Source organism: Thalassophryne amazonica, chromosome 5 (assembly GCF_902500255.1).
Source record: "Thalassophryne amazonica chromosome 5, fThaAma1.1, whole genome shotgun sequence".
NCBI lineage: Eukaryota > Metazoa > Chordata > Actinopteri > Batrachoidiformes > Batrachoididae > Thalassophryne > Thalassophryne amazonica.
This window is the reverse complement of record NC_047107.1, coordinates 26638125-26654892: the sequence shown is the minus strand read 5'-3', so window position 1 is coordinate 26654892 and position 16768 is coordinate 26638125. Positions and strand designations below refer to the sequence as shown.

Here is a 16768-nt window from a genome sequence, read left to right as displayed (position 1 = left end):
GGGTAACAGCACACAGTCTGTCCTCTGTGGACCCCCCCCCCCCCCCCCCCCCCCCGTTGCAGTCCCTTGCTGCTTGGTCTATTATCCCCGCCTCCTCCATCCCAACATTCATCTTCGCCCCACCCCATGTATCTCTCTCAGCAGACTGGCTGGCAAGCTCCGTTATCGATTGGTGCTGTCAGCATGCCCGTGGAGACGTCACAGTCATCACTGGCGCTATAAAAGCCGGCGTGATGCAGATTCACTGTGCAGTCAACTCAACTATATTCCTCCGTACACAGCACCTTGTCTTGTCATAAGTCATGAGTTCCGCTGGCTACGACCCCTATCGTCCATCTGCCTACAGGAGGAGAGTAGTTGTCCGCAGCACAGGATATGGAGCCAATGGAGGACTAGGTTCCAGGGCTGCATATTCCAGCTACTCTGCCCCGGTAGCTTCATATGGCTCATCACGCAGAGGTTATCCAACACACAGCCGAGCCGCCTCCACCTACTCCTCCGTGTTTCTCTCTTCTCCACCACCTGCCGCTGAACTCCGCCTTGACCAAGCAGCTCAAGTCAGCAGCGAGTTCAAAGTAATAAGAACCCAGGAGAAAGCCGAGCTGCAGGACCTGAACGATCGCTTTGCGAGTTTCATTGAGAGGGTCCACGAGTTGGAGCAGCAGAACAAGTTGCTGGAGACTGAACTCCTGCTGCTCAGGCACAGGCACTTGGAACCGTCCAACCTGCGGTCACTCTATGAGCATGAGATCCGCCATCTCCGTGCCGCTGTGGAAGAGGCCCGCAATGAAAAGCAAGCTGCCCAAAACAACAACGATGAGATTGAGAAGGCTCTGAGGAACCTGCAGACACGTTATGAGGATGAAGTGCTTGCCAGAAATGATGTGGATGGAAAACTAGTGGATGCCAGGCACGAAGCAAATGAGGCTCTACTGGGTCAAACTGAGCTCGAGAAGAGGGTGGAGACCCTGCTAGAGGAGCTGGGATTCCTGAAACACCTATGTGAGAGTGAGATCGCCGAGCTGCAGGCTCAAGTACAGTACAGCGCAGAGGTGTCGGTAGAGATGGAGGTCACCAAACCTGACCTCTCGGCTGCTCTCCGTGACATCCGAGTGCAGTACGAAAACCTGGCGCAGCGCAACCTTCAATCAGCTGAAGAGTGGTTCTGCAACAAGATGAACGTGATGACAGTCGGTGCGGCTCAGAACACAGAGACCGTCCGCGGCGCCAAAGATGAAGCAGGAGAATACCGTCGCCTGCTCAAAACCCGGACGCTGGAGATTGACGCCTGCAATGAGATGAATCAAGCTCTGGAAAACCAGTTACAAAATGTGGAGGAGGAGCAAAGTGCGGAGATCTCTGCACTGCAGGTAAGACAGAAACAAGGGAGTGGAATTTTAAAGCATTTCTGTGATTACAATCTGAATCTCTTGACTACAGGATACAATAAGTCAACTGGAGGACGAATTGAGGGCAAACAAGAACGACATGGCTCGCTACTTGAAAGATTACCAGGATCTGTTGAACGTGAAGATGGCTCTGGATATTGAAATAGCCGCCTACAGGTCAGTATTGTATAAAACCCAATGTTTAGATATTGCATGATGAGCTTCGAATGGCACCCACACCAATCGCCGAACTTCTTATTCTCGAATTCTGTTCCTCTGTGTTACTTAGGAAGCTGCTTGAAGGAGAAGAAAACCGTTTGAATGTGGCGGGTCCAGGTCTGGTTGGTGCCTACTCCCCAGCTCAGTACAGTCATGGAAGAACGCAGGTCTCCATGCAGCCCCAGTTCAGCTCTGCGCCGGCGTATTTACTGAGCTCACGATTGTACAGCTCGACACTCTCTGCAGAAGAGACAATATCTGCCAGCCAAGCCCAGCAGGAGGAGGCCAGTCCTCCTCACGAAGAAGAGGAAGGAGAGGTGGAAGAGGAAGACCACGAGGAAGTGGAAGAGGAGCAGGGGGACGAAAAGGAGGAAGGTGAAGATAAAGGAGGAGAAGAAGAGGAAGAGGTGGAGGAGGAGGAGGAAGAGAAAGCAGAAGAGGGTAAAGAGGAAGAAGGGGAGAAAGCTGATGGAGATGGTTAGTGTGGTAGTTTTCTTACTCCCATGTTTTAAATGTGTTAGATCATCTCTAATATGGTTGATCACCTCTAATAGATTTGACCTAACACTGTGACTGTGTTTGGTCCCAGTCAAAACAGTGTTAAATAAACTTTGTCACAGTGTTATATCAATTCTAATAGAGTGAATTTAAGGCTGTGACTGAGTGTATTTGGTCCTGAGTTCCAAGTCTCCACTTACAAGGGATATTGGGGTCAGGGTGTTGGCCAAGCAGTTAAGTGTGCTTAAGTGTTCCTGAGCAGAAGGTTCCTGCTTCAAGCCCCAATGCAATGCGGAGTTGAGTCAGGAAGGATATCCGGTGTAAAACTTGTGCCAAATCAGAGTGATGATCCACCTTGGATATGCTGTTTCACTCTATAGAGTGAAACAAGGAAGAACCTGAAGGGATTTACTTACTGAGTGCATTTGGTGCCACTCAAACAGAGTTGGTCAACTCCAGTGGAGTTAATGTAATTTAAATTAATTAGTTTATATAGCACCAAATCACAACAAACCTCCCTCAAGGCGCTTCACACAAATAAGGTCTAACCTTACCAACCCCTAGAGGAAGCACACAGGTGACAGTGGTAAGGAAGAACTCCGTTTGATGATTTGAGGAAGAAACCTCAAGCAGACCAGACTCAAAGGGGTGACCCACTGCTTAGGCCATTCTACCAAAAAGGTTTACAATACAGAACACAACACAACAACAAGTTGTTGTGAATTTAACTCAATGACTAACTGTATTTGGTCCCACTCAAAACGGTGTTAAGTCAACACAACCATAGTGTAATATCAACTCTAATGGAGTTCATTTAGCACTGAGTGTAGTTGTTCCTACATTAGTGTTAAATCAACTCCGTTGTAGTGGAGTATTAATTTTAAGAGTAGATTTAACACTGTGACTGAGTGTACTCAGTCCCACACAAAACAGTGTTAAATCAAGCTTGCCAAAGTGTTATATCAACTCTAACAGAGTTGATTTAGCAGGGTGACTCAGTGTATTTGGTCCCACTCAAAATAGTGTTAAATCAACTTCCACCGTAGTGTTGTATAAAAAAAGACTTGATCATCTCTGTCATAGTGTTATATCCACCCTAACACAGTGGAGTTAACACTGTGACTGAGTTTATTTGGTATTTAACACCACCAAATTTACGGTGCAAATGTTGTAAAAATAAATGTTACAATCTGTGGCAAAAACATGCCCCATAACTACTCAGATTATATACATCCTTAAGGTTTTCTGTGTGCCTCTAAAAATTATATGAAAATTGCCTATGTTTGCCATTCGTAGGCCGTGTGGGCGTGTCACATAGATGGACTTCCCCGACTTATGTCACAGAAGTCTAAAACAAGCCTTTCAGGCTTAAAGTTTGTTTGTTTATGAGCAGTCAAAGAAGTGTGAGACTTTAACAACAGCATCAACAATCTGTAGATTAAAAACTTATTAATTCTTTATACACAATGTGACCCATTCTTCATATTTACGTTCATGTAAGACGTAGCTCTAAACTGATTTTGTCATTTCTCATGTGATTATTCAGAGGAAGAGGCAGGTGGTGAGGCAGAGGATGAAGAAGGAGGAGAAGGGAGTCAACCTCAAGAGGATGAGGAGGCTGGTGACGATGAGGAGCATGGTGATGCAGGAGGTGATGAGGAGCAGGAAGAAGATGCTGAAAAAGAAGCCGTGACAGATCCCGATGAGAAAATCCCAAAAACAACAGATAAAAATGTTTAAATGTATGTGCTTCAATAAATGTAACCACTGGCATTTTAGCTGAAAAAAAAAATCTTCATTGGTGCTCCATGTTCAGAAATGTAATTGAAATCAATACAACATGATCTGCTTAAGTGACCTGTAGCATGTATCAATGGGACTTGATGGGGCTCCAGCCCCCCTTTTAAGTATTTCATTCATTCCACCATAACCCCCACCTGAAAATTGGTTTTGTGCTACTCACATAACAAAATAAAATAATATTAGCTCTGTCCTGACTATGTCATTTATTGCAAACTATGTAATATTTTTAATTCATTTGCCTTTAAACTTTCCCACTTTTTCCAATTTGCAGGTGTGGCCGATTAAATAGCGTAACTCCTATTATTTCTGTATATTGTATGTGTGAATTAACAACCTCGATCTAGCAGACAATTTACTTTGCATTGTATATTTGGACACTTATTCTTCTGTCTCACTACAAAATAACCACACCCCCACCAAGAAAAAAAACACAGGAGATGCCACTGACATGTACACGTGCACACTGCACCTGCAAATAAATTGTGCTAAGTATATAACAACTAATGCAATGAACGACTAACTTTGAAGACAGAATGTAACGTGAGGGGGTGGAAACACTGTTTTCTGCAGATTTACTTGCAAATGCTTGTCAGACCTTTTTTTTGTCATTAATTTAACGCCAATAAAGACTTGTCAAGTTATAACTGATGTAAGATTTTTCATTTCATACACAGTTACAGCTGCAATAAAAGCTTAAATCAACAAGCATTTACCACAGAAATGCACAAGCACAAAATAAAATTCAGTATCTGAACTGTGTGACTCACTGATAAGCAAGGGAGGACACTTTTAGTTTGCCCGGAGGCTGTTTTTCACTGAAGGTTTAAATCCTAACAGCAGTGTTGCCACAGTTACTTTGAAAAAGTAATCCAATTACTGATTACTGATTACTCCTTGAAAAAGTAACTTAGTTACTTTACTGATTACTCAATTGTAAAAGTAACTAAGTTAGATTACTAGTTACTTTTTTAGTTACTTTTCCCAGCTGCTGACAACAACACTCTGCCACCTCAACATGACAATCAATCAACTCAATCAACTTTTTTCTTATATAGCGCCAAATCACAACAAACAGTTGCCCCAAGGCGCTCAATATTGTAAGGCAAGGCCATACAATAATTATGAAAAACCCCAACGGTCAAAACGACCCCCTATGAGCAAGCACTTGGCCACAGTGGGAAGGAAAAACTCCCTTTTAACAGGAAGAAACCTCCAGCAGAACCAGGCTCAGGGAGGGGCAGTCTTCTGCTGAGACAGGTTGGGGCTGAGGGAAAAAAACAGGAAAAAGACATGCCGTAAAGGGGGGCAGAGATCGATCACTAATGATTAAATGCAGAGTGATGGATACGGAGCAAAAAGAGAAAGAAACAGTGCATCATGGGAACCCCCCCACAATCTACGTCTAAAGCAGCATAACCAAGGGATGGTCCAGGGTCACCCGATCCAGCCCTAACTATAAGCTTTAGCGAAAAGGAAAGTTTTAAGCCTAATCTTAAAAGTAGAGAGGGTATCTGTCTCCCTGATCTGAATTGGGAGCTGGTTCCACAGGAGAGGAGCCTGAAAGCTGAAGGCTCTGCCTCCCATTCTACTCTTACAAACCCTAGGAACTACAAGTAAGCCCGCAGTCTGAGAGCGAAGCGCTCTAATGGGGTAATATGGTACTACGAGGTCCCTAAGATAAGATGGGACCTGATTATTCAAAACCTTATAAGTAAGAAGAAGAATTTTAAATTCTATTCTAGAATTAACAGGAAGCCAGTGCAGAGAGGCCAATATGGGTGAGATATGCTCTCTCCTGCTAGTCCCCGTCAGTACTCTAGCTGCAGCATTCTGAACCAACTGAAGGCTTTTTAGGGAACTTTTAGGACAACCTGATAATAATGAATTACAATAGTCCAGCCTAGAGGAAATAAATGCATGAATTAGTTTTTCAGCATCACTCTGAGACAAGACCTTTCTGATTTTAGAGATATTGCGTAAATGCAAAAAGGCAGTCCTACATATTTGTTTAATATGCGCTTTGAATGACATATCCTGATCAAAAATGACTCCAAGATTTCTCACAGTATTACTAGAGATCAGGGAAATGCCATCCAGAGTAACAATCTGGTTAGACACCATGCTTCTAAGATTTGTGGGGCCAAGTACAATAACTTCAGTTTTATCTGAGTTTAAAAGCAGGAAATTAGAGGTCATCCATGTCTTTATGTCTGTAAGACAATCCTGCAGTTTAGCTAATTGGTGTGTATCCTCTGGCTTCATGGATAGATAAAGCTGGGTATCATCTGCGTAACAATGAAAATTTAAGCAATACCGTCTAATAATACTGCCTAAGGGAAGCATGTATAAAGTGAATAAAATTGGTCCTAGCACAGAACCTTGTGGAACTCCATAATTAACTTTAGTCTGTGAAGAAGATTCCCCATTTACATGAACAAACTGTAATCTATTAGACAAATATGATTCAAACCACCGCAGCGCAGTGCCTTTAATACCTATGACATGCTCTAATCTCTGTAATAAAATTTTATGGTCAACAGTATCAAAAGCAGGACTGAGGTGACAATGATACCTGTTTTGCCAAAACTTACTTTATAGTCACCCTTTCTTGACTTCAATGAAAATAAATACTTGTTTTATAAAAAGTAAAATAAAGACCTCTTTCTTGACCTCATATTTAACTGTTGACAGCACTGTAACAGTAAAACTTGCAATTTGGAACCTACATTGTTTATAAATGTAACTATTAAATTCATTCTAGCATTTTTCTAACATTTAAATTCTCTCTAAATATTTTACTTGTAGAAATTAATATTATTTTAAGTAGTATTAGTAGTTGTAGTAAAAAAAAAAGGCTTCAAAACTGGACCTTTAATCTAGGGGTGCTGTGAGGGGGGCACATCCCTCCCCCACGCCCCCATTCCATCTGGATTCGCCCCTGCTTTGGCGTTTGAGCACAAAGAATGGATAACATTTATTTATGCAGAAAACGTGACCAGATTTACAGGTAAGAAAGTTTTATTGTGTTTTCACATCATGTGGTCCTCAGAAAGAGAGTTTAGGTGCATTTGAGTGGAAAATAGTGTTAGTTGTTGACGCGTCGCGGAGGATCAGCTGTTTTAACGTGCAGATATGGAGCGGCTCAGCTCAGCTCTAAATAAAGGAGGGAAAAAAGCATAAAAATGTCTTTGTAAAGCTTAGTGCAGGTGTGCTGATCACCGTGCTTTAAGAGACGACGAGTCGAGCAGCTGCAAAAAACCGCGGATGAAAAGCTCACAGCTCGCTTAAAGTGTGCAGTTCAGTCGAACCCCGACCTCCTGCCCACAGACCAAGTTTAATGCTGCTATCGACCCACAATGAAAAATAATAGTAACGCACAGTGACATGGAGAAGTAACTTTAATCTGATTACTGATTTGGAAAGATTAACGCGTTAGATTACTCGTTACTAAAAAAAGTGGTCAGATTAGAGTAACGCGTTACTGGCATCACTGCATAACAGTAATTTCACCTCCAAAACTGATTGGAGTCTTCCAAGGCCTAATATCTATCTGTGGTGCAAATTTCATCAAACTGTGCAGTAGTTTTGACATAATCCTGCTAATGCTGCATTTACACATAACACCGACAAGTCACGAATGCCATGAAGTAAACATTCTTGGCTGCTGATCAGGAATGTGATGATTTGAGGCAGAGGCGTCAGGTGTCCTCAGGAGCTGCTGCAACCTGCTAGTACACTCAACAAAAATATAAACGCAACACTTTTGGTTTTGCTCCCATTTTGTATGAGATGAACTCAAAGATCTAAAACTTTTTCCACATACACAATATCACCATTTCCCTCAAATATTGTTCACAAACCAGTCTAAATCTGTGATAGTGAGCACTTCTCCTTTGCTGAGATAATCCATCCCACCTCACAGGTGTGCCATATCAAGATGCTAATTAGACACCATGATTAGTGCACAGGTGTGCCTTAGACTGCCCACAATAAAAGGCCACTCTGAAAGGTGCAGTTTTGTTTTATTGGGGGAGATACCAGTCAGTATCTGGTGTGACCACCATTTGCCTCATGCAGTGCAACACATCTCCTTCACATAGAGTTGATCAGGTTGTCAATTGTGGCCTGTGGAATGTTGGTCCACTCCTCTTCAATGGCTGTGCGAAGTTGCTGGATATTGGCAGGAACTGGTACACGCTGTCGTATACACCGGTCCAGAGCATCCCAAACATGCTCAATGGGTGACATGTCCAGTGAGTATTCCGGCCATGCAAGAACTGGGACATTTTCAGCTTCCAAGAATTGTGTACAGATCCTTGCAACATGGGGCCGTGCATTATCCTGCTGCAACATGAGGTGATGTTCTTGGATGTATGGCACAACAATGGGCCTCAGGATCTCGTCACGGTATCTCTGTGCATTCAAAATGCCATCAATAAAATGCATCCTGTGTTCTTCATCCATAACAGACGCCTGCCCATACCATAACCCCACCGCCACCATGGGCCACTCGATCCACAACATTGACATCAGAAAACCGCTCACCCACACGACGCCACACACGCTGTCTGCCATCTGCCCTAAACAGTGTGAATCGGGATTCATCCGTGAAGAGAACACCTCTCCAACGTGCCAAACGCCAGCGAAAGTGAGCATTTGCCCACTCAAGTCGGTTACGACGACGAACGGAGTCAGGTCGAGACCCCGATGAGGACAACGAGCATGCAGATGAGCTTCCCTGAGACAGTTTCTGACAGTTTGTGCAGAAATTCTTTGGTTATGCAAACCGATTGTTTCAGCAGCTGTCAGAGTGGCTGGTCTCAGACAATCTTGGAGGTGAACATGCTGGATGTGGAGGTCCTGGGCTGGTGTGGTTACACGTGGTCTGCGGTTGTGAGGCTGGTTGGATGTACTGCCAAATTCTCTGAAACACCTTTGGAGACGGCTTATGGTAGAGAAATGAACATTCAATACACGAGCAACAGCTCTGGTTGACATTCCTGCTGTCAGCATGCCAAATGCACGCTGCCTCAAATCTTGCGACATCTGTGGCATTGTGCTGTGTGATAAAACTGCACCTTTCAGAGTGGCCTTTTATTGTGGGCGGCCTAAGGCACACCTGTGCACTAATCATGGTGTCTAATCAGCATCTTGATATGGCACACCTGTTGTGTGGGCCGCTGAAGAGGAGGTACTGCTGGCCCACCACCACCAGAGGGCGCCCTGCCTGGAGTGCGGGCTCCAGGCACCAGAGGGCGCCGCCGCCGTACGAGAGCAGTCAGGGTGACAGCTGTCACCCATTACTGGACACAGCTGACTCCACTCAGCCCGGGGGTATATCATCAGGACGGCGTCTCCACCTCAGTGCCGAGATATCGCCTTAAGACTGAGGTAACGTTCTCTGCATTCATATTCTGAATAACCAGCTAAGACTTGTTAAACCTTTTCAGGACTGCTGACTACTGATAGCTAAATTGCTTGGATAAGTACTCACCTTCCTGCTATACATTGACAAGAGGTGGAGGCGGCTCTTCCCCTCTCCGTTACTGGGTGCTGTCGCATCCACACCTGTGTGTTGTTGCTCTCTCCCGCCAGCAGTACCGGATCCGACGAGCGGAGGCAGTGGCCACCTGGGAATTCGGGACTTGGCGGTTCCAGTATTTCCAGGGTTCGGTGGCAGAGGAGATCTGGGTGGTTCCGGTTCGACTGAGACGGACGTCTCCTACCTTCGAGCCTGCCCACACGACACCAGCGGATTCGACCCCAAATTGTTAATTGTTGTATTCGTTGTGCTCGTTTCACAACAGTAAAACTTGTTATTCACCTTTCTCCATTGTCCATTCATTACGCCCCCTGTTGTGGGTCCGTGTACCTACACTTTCACAATACCTGTGACGTGGGATGGATTATCTCAGCAAAGGAGAAGTGCTCACTATCACAGATTTAGATTGGTTTGTGAACAATATTTGAGGGAAATGGTGATATTGTGTATGTGGAAAAAGTTTTAGATCTTTGAGTTCATCTCATACAAAATGGGAGCAAAACCAAAAGTGTTGCATTTATATTTTTGCTGAGTGTACGTGTTACAATTAATGGCATGTGTTGCTGGCGAATTATCAGGAACCATTACGCATGGTCAAGAATAATGTTCCACGCTGTTGTCACGTTGTAAATGAGGTGAACTGTCTCCACACACACCCCTATATTCATCCATTAGTTGCTGAACAATTCAGATCGCTCCACTTTGCTCCTCAAAATCCACAGCAGAAGAACTTTTTGACTGCATGCTTAGTTGGGCTCTGTGCCATGGAGTGGCGCAGAGAGGAGGAGGAGACAGAGAGAGCCAGATGTATGGCTCCACGCGGCTCTCATCTCACGCATTTTCCCAAACATGAGGCACATGCAGCAAGTGGAACACCTGCAGGAGGGCGCTGATGAGCACTGGAATGAAACTTTTAGCCGACTTGGCGTCACTGTCCTTCTTCAGCATACTGCAGCAGTGAAACTGAATGCAGTGCAGCAGGATTTAATTGTGTGCACATCAGAGAAGAACGCTGTCACGCTCTATTAAGGATCATCGCTAATCAAGACGGATCAACACACTCAGTTGCAACCTCCACGACATGAGGCGAAATGATGGTGGTGCGTGACATTCATGCAAGATTTTTGACAGCCAAAAACATGCTCCACGAATATCAAGAATATCACGCACCAACACACACTATTAAGAAACCTATTCAGATGCATTAAGGCAAGTTAAGAATGTCAGGAATGTGCCAAGAATGACGCAAATATGACATTCGTAACGTGTCCTGCCTATGTGTAAACACAGCATTAAATAGAGTAAAGGGATTACATGATTGCTGATCAAAGTGATCTTATAAAAACATTTCACCAAAATTTAGAGCAGAATATGAGTTGCATTTTGTTTTTGTGTGTATATGTCAGCAAATTGTGTCCTTCCTGGAAGGTGTGTTGGGCGGGCGGTGGGCAGGCGGTGAGCTGACAGTGGCGTTTTGTCTCCTACCTCACCCTCATGCACATCAGGCTCCATAAATCAGGATGCACTGAGAGCTTTATGGCTCCTCTCTGCTGCTGCAACACAGACTCCAGCCAAGTGTCTGCATCAGGCAAGATGGACAGAATGAGAGAGAGAGAGAGAGAGAGAGAGCAATTTCATTATTTCATTAAAGAGGAGGAGGTGGGGCGGGGGGGAGAGAAGGAGAAAGAATATTCCGCTACACTAACGCTTGATGGAAGACGTGGAAAGAATTCAGCAAAGATGCAGCAATCACACACTCCTCTGCCTCGCTCTCTTTTTGTTTCTCACGTAGATTTACGTAAACACACACAGAGTGATTGCAAAGTGGGAGTTTTCTTTGATGTATTTTGACTTTGAAATATTGCATCATCTTATAGCACATGCACACCGCTGCACTTTGGTGCATATGTCAAATGTATGCAACCTCCTTTTCATGCGCCATTCAGTCCTTGTCCTGACTCTCTCTCTCTTGCTCTCTCTCTCTCTTCCAGCAGAGCACTCAGTTTAATGATTGTAATGAATTTGGCCACAATTACAGTAACGCTGCATAACACAAAGAGACAGCAATACTGTAAGTGTTTTCTTATTGATTGCAGCGCTAACTAGGAAGGGATACATGCGCCAAGGCTGAGCGATCATGGGCCTGCATTTATCAAAGTGTGCGTAGAAAAAGTTCTGAATGCTGTCATGCCAACAAAATTTAGTATGGGTGTAAGAACAACAACAAAAAATATTTGTATTTATAAAACAGGTGCACACCGGTCGTATGCACATCAGCATTAGCAGATGAAAAATCCCACATGTTCTAAACCACCATGCACGTGCACATGCACGGTTATTTGCGTTCAGAAACACCCTCAGTTAACCATCCATTTATTACTTATTTTCCTCATTGGAATACCGGCCAGCAGAGCTAAGAAAAGAATCTTTTCTGAAATGGAGTTTGAGGTGTTTGTTTCTGGTCACAACAGTCGAATAACAAAATAATAAATAAATAAATAAATGCAGGGAGTGACAACACAGGGTCTGCCACTCATTTTGAACCCAACCGTTCATAGCAACAATTCACTCATGGTGTCATGTTGCTTCTTAATTTAGACATCACAGTCACTTATGGGCATAATTTTAACAAGCTTTAACAAGCTCGTCACAAGAACCAGCATAGAGTTGTCCAATTAACAGAATAAGTAGACAATTATTTATCATTACAGTAGAGGTGTTCAATATATATTGTTGACAATAGTATTGTGATTGTTGTTTGAATGATGTGCAATTGGATGTTGTCGAGCATTTAAAAGACTTCATGCATGCATTGACATTTCACACATTCAATGGGCCAAAGGAAGCACTCGATGTGTTACCAGTTTTAGCTTTATTTGAATGCTTGCGAGTACATTTCCAAAACTGATCCGCAGTCAGCAACTTGAAATTTTTATCTTGCCAGCTCATCCCACTTTTTTAAATGGGTGCACTGTTGTGTGGGCCGCTGAAGAGGAGGTACTGCTGGCCCACCACCACCAGATGGCGCCCTGCTTGGAGTGCGGGCTTCAAGCACAAGAGGGCGCCGGAGCCACTGGGAGTGACAGCTGTCACTCTTCATCAGCACCAGCTGTCACTCAGCCAACTCATCACCATCTCCATAAAGGCCGGACTGCGACTCCACCTCCTCGCCGAGAAATCAACCAATCAGGTAATTTTCTCTGCTGACTCAAAACATTGAGTAATAATCTGAACTTCTTTGCAGCCGTTTTCCTGTGGTGTGTCCTTATCTGTGGGATTGGCGTTTGGTGTGATCAGCGACGGCTTCGCTTCACACCCCAACCAGATAAGTGGTTAGACAGGAGCTGCACGAGTGTGTGATTGGAGGTGGAGGTGCTCCCTCCTTACTGAATACAGACTGTGGGATTACTGAGTGTGCGACCTCACACTCATCAGGACTGTCTCTGTTCTCTGCCAGCAGTACCGGGTCTGACTGCTGAAGACAGCGGCCACCTGGTTGGAGTTGCTTATTAAATACAGAGGCTTCAGAGGTCAACATCTCTGTTCAAGGATTCTTTACTGTCTGTGATTATACTCACTTGTGGACTGTAAGCAAACTTTAAAGTGCGCATGAAGCAGGAATCGTGTGCAAAACGTGTAAAATCGTAGCTGCCTCGTACACCTGTTGCCACAACTATTTGCGCACACCAGTGGCTGAAAAACAGAGTGTGACACCACTTGTTTGGCACTTAGAAAATGTGTGGCCATTCGCACTCATCAGACCACAGCACACTTTTCCACTTTGTGTCTGTCCTTTTCAAATGTACTCGGGCCCAGAGAAGGTGGCGGCGTTTCTGGATGTTGTTGATGTATGGCTTTCGCTTTGCATGGTAAAGTTTTAACTTGCACTTGTAGATGCAGCGACAAACTGTGTTAACTGACAATGGTTTTCTGAAGTGTTCCTGAGCCCACGCGGTAAGATCCTTTACACAATGATGTCAGTTTTTAATGCAGTGCCGCCTGAGGGATCGAAGGTCACGGGAATTCAATGTTGGTTTTCAGCCTTGCTGCTTACGTGTAGAAAGTTCTCAATCTCCAGATTCTCTGAATCTTCTGATTATATACTGTAGATGATGGAATCCCTAAATTCCTTGCAGTTGAATGTTGAGAAACATTGTTCTTAAACTGTTGGACTATTTTTTCACGCAGTTGTTCACAAAGTGGTAATCCCTCGCTCCATCTCATGCTGAGCTTTTTGGGGATGCTCCTTTTATACCCAGTCTTGACACTCACAATTAGTGTCCTCAGTTCCCAAACGCTTATTGAGTGTTGTTAGAAAGAAAGGTGATGTAACACAGTGGTAAACATACCACTGTCCCAGCTTTTTGGAAACATGTTGCAGGCATCCATTTCAAAATGAGCAAATATTTGCACAAAAACAATAAAGTTTATCAGTTTGAACATTAAATATCTTGTCTTTGTGGTGTATTTAATTGAATATATGTTGAAGAGGATTTGCAAATCGTATTCTGTTTTATTTACATTTTACACAACGTCCTAACTTCATTGGAATTAGAGCTGCATTTTACTCACATCAGCATAAGAAAGAACATCAGCTGTAATGCTATGGACATGTGACACACTTCCCTAAGTGTAATCCAGTGTGCACTTACCTCAGTGTTGACGATCCGAGCAACTGTAAAAGGCCAAGGACACACTCACCTGTCACATTGCTGTGGCAGATACAGTAGCTGCTTGGGCTGGTTGTCTGCCTGGATGGTTGCCAACATTAATTAATATGTTGGGTTTTTATGGAAATTCTAAGATGAACGTCAGTATAACACATTAAATCATCAGTTTCTTTACTATGTTTGCCCGTGACATAAGATTTACACTCAGAGAGCTCAAACCACCAAAACCATTCATTCATTGATTTTCTGTTGCTTATCTGGTGTCACCAACTGAACGGTCCCCCCTAAAAATTGGTCCGCCTTTTGCATCTACACATGCGTCATTGGCCACAGTTCACGGATTAACACCTCGTTTCTGCTTCAAACTGCACTCCAGTCATCATCTATCTGTTGTGTGGGCCGCTGAAGAGGAGGTACTGCTGGCCCACCACCACCAGATCGCGCCCTGCTTGGAGTGCAGGCTTCAAGCGAGAGGGCGTCGGAGCCACTGGGAGTAACAGCTGTCACTCATCATCAGCACCAGCTGTCACTCATACAACTCATCACCGTCACCATAAAGGACGGACTGCAACTCCACCTCCTCGCCGAGAAATCAGCTACCATAAGAGGTAATTTTCTCTGCAGTAAAAGTATAGTCAGAACTGCTTTGCAGCCGTTTTCCTGTGGTGTTGCCTTATCTGAGGGATTGGCGTTAGGTGTGACCAGCGACGGCTTCGCTTCACACTCCAACCAGATAAGTGGTTAGACAGGAGCTGCACGAGTGTGTGATTGGAGGTGGAGGTGCTCCCTCCCAAAAGAACACAGACTGTGGGATTACTGAGTGTGCGAACTCACACTCATCAACTCTGTTTCTGTTCTCTGCCAGCAGTACCAGGTCTGACAGCTGGAGACGGTGGCCACCTGGGGATCCAGGACTTGGCGGCTCTGGTGTTCTTCAGATCCGTTGGTGGTGAGGGCCGTGTGGGATCCGGCTCGGTTCTGGACGGACATCTCCTATCCTCAAGCCTGCCCACACGTCACTCAACATATAATTGTTTGTAGTACCAAGAACTGTATTTGTCTGTATTCCGTTGTGCACTTCACAACATTAAATTGTTACTGTTTGGCTTATCCATTGCCCGTTCATTTAATGCCCCCTGTTGTGGGTCCGTGTTCCTACACTTTCACAACAGGATTTCTCGGCCATTGTCATGGATCCCGAGGGGCGTCAACCATCGCTTGAACAGCCAATGGAAGAGCGAGGTGCACAGGCGTCAGCAGGAGGCGTGTTAGGTGAGCTGCAGCAAATCTTAACCACTTTCACTGCTCAGTTGGACTTAGTCACCGTGCAGAATGTGATTCTCAATCGGAGGATGGAGGCTCTCACTGCCAACAGAACACCGACGGGAGCGAGACGAAGGGCGTGGTCAGGCACAAGCCGTCCCTCTTCCTCCCGGGTCCGAAAGGGAGCCGTCTTCCCCACGCCCCACAGCCAGGGCACTCCACGTGACGACAGCTCCCCCTGCTGACGTTGCTATGGAAACGAGCAGGGCCAAAAGGCGATCAGATCAGAGACAAAGGAGGCTGTTCCATGGGGAGTGTTTTCACTGCAGCTCAACCGAGCACACGCAGAAAAACTGCCCCAAACGGTCAATACAGCAGCACTCGTCGTTAGAGACTGGGCTAAGGGTGGGTCACAATACCCATGCGGGGAGACCCCGAAAATCTGCACGCATCCCAGTCACGATCCTGAGTGGGGATCTAACCCACGCCCCAGCAATGGTGGACACGGGGTCGGAGGGGAACAGCAGATGGGCAAGGGAAGTCGGGCTCCCTCTAGTTGCTCTACCTTCATCTTTGAAGGTACGGGCACTAGATGGCACCCTTCTTCCATTGATCACACACCAGACACAGCCAGTGACATTGGTGGTGTCTGGAAATCACAGGGAGGAGATTGTGTTTTATGTAACACCTTCTACCTCCCGTGTGATTTTGGGTTATCCTTGGATGATAAAACACAATCCCCGGATTGATTGGCCGTCTGGGGTTGTGGCTCAGTGGAGCGAAACCTGCCACCGGGAATGTCTCGGATCCTCGGTTCCGCCTGGTGTGACAGCTAGTGAGGAGGTTAAAGTCCCTCCCAATCTGACGGCGGTGCCAAGTGAGTACCACGATCTTGCTGACGTTTTCAGCAAAGATCTGGCGCTCACCCTTCCCCCGCACCGTCTGTATGATTGTGCCATTGATTTGATCCCGGGCGTTGAGTACCTGTCCAGCAGGCTGTACAACCTCTCACGTCCTGAGCGAGAATCAATGGAGACCTACATCCGGGACTCATTAGCTGCCGGGCTGATCCAGAACTCCACCTCCCCGATGGGTGCAGGTTTCTTTTTTGTGGGCAAGAAAGACGGCGGACTCCGTCCATGCATTGATTACAGGGGGCTGAATGAGATCACGGTTCGCAACCGTTACCCTCTGCCCCTGTTATATTCAGTGTTCACGCCCCTGCATGGAGCCCAAATTTTCACAAAGCTGGATCTTAGAAATGCGTACCACCTGGTTCGGATCCGGAAGGGAGACGAATGGAAGACGGCATTTAACACCCCGTTAGGTCACTTTGAGTACCTGGTCATGCCGTTCGGCCTCACTAACGCCCCCGCGACATTCCA

General features: G+C 45.4%; 1 protein-coding gene across 1 annotated transcript; it reads left to right on the top strand.

Moving 5' to 3' along the window:
• Nucleotides 1–239: 239 nt before the first annotated feature.
• On the top strand, nucleotides 240–3886 carry LOC117510211 (neurofilament light polypeptide-like). Its single transcript, XM_034169830.1, has 4 exons — nucleotides 240–1370; nucleotides 1441–1565; nucleotides 1678–2084; nucleotides 3652–3886. The coding sequence occupies exons 1-4, from the start codon at nucleotides 303–305 to the stop codon at nucleotides 3843–3845; spliced, it is 1794 nt and encodes a 597-aa protein (XP_034025721.1). The 5' UTR covers nucleotides 240–302; the 3' UTR covers nucleotides 3846–3886.
• The last annotated feature ends 12882 nt before the right edge of the window (nucleotides 3887–16768 follow it).

Coding starts and splice junctions, on each gene's coding strand:
- LOC117510211 (XM_034169830.1), top strand. CDS start 303: ATGAGTTCCGCTGGCTACGACCCCTATCGTCCATCTGCCTACAGGAGG. Junction 1,371..1,440: donor CGGAGATCTCTGCACTGCAG/GTAAGACAGAAA, acceptor TCTTGACTACAG/GATACAATAAGTCAACTGGA. Junction 2,085..3,651: donor GGAGAAAGCTGATGGAGATG/GTTAGTGTGGTA, acceptor GTGATTATTCAG/AGGAAGAGGCAGGTGGTGAG.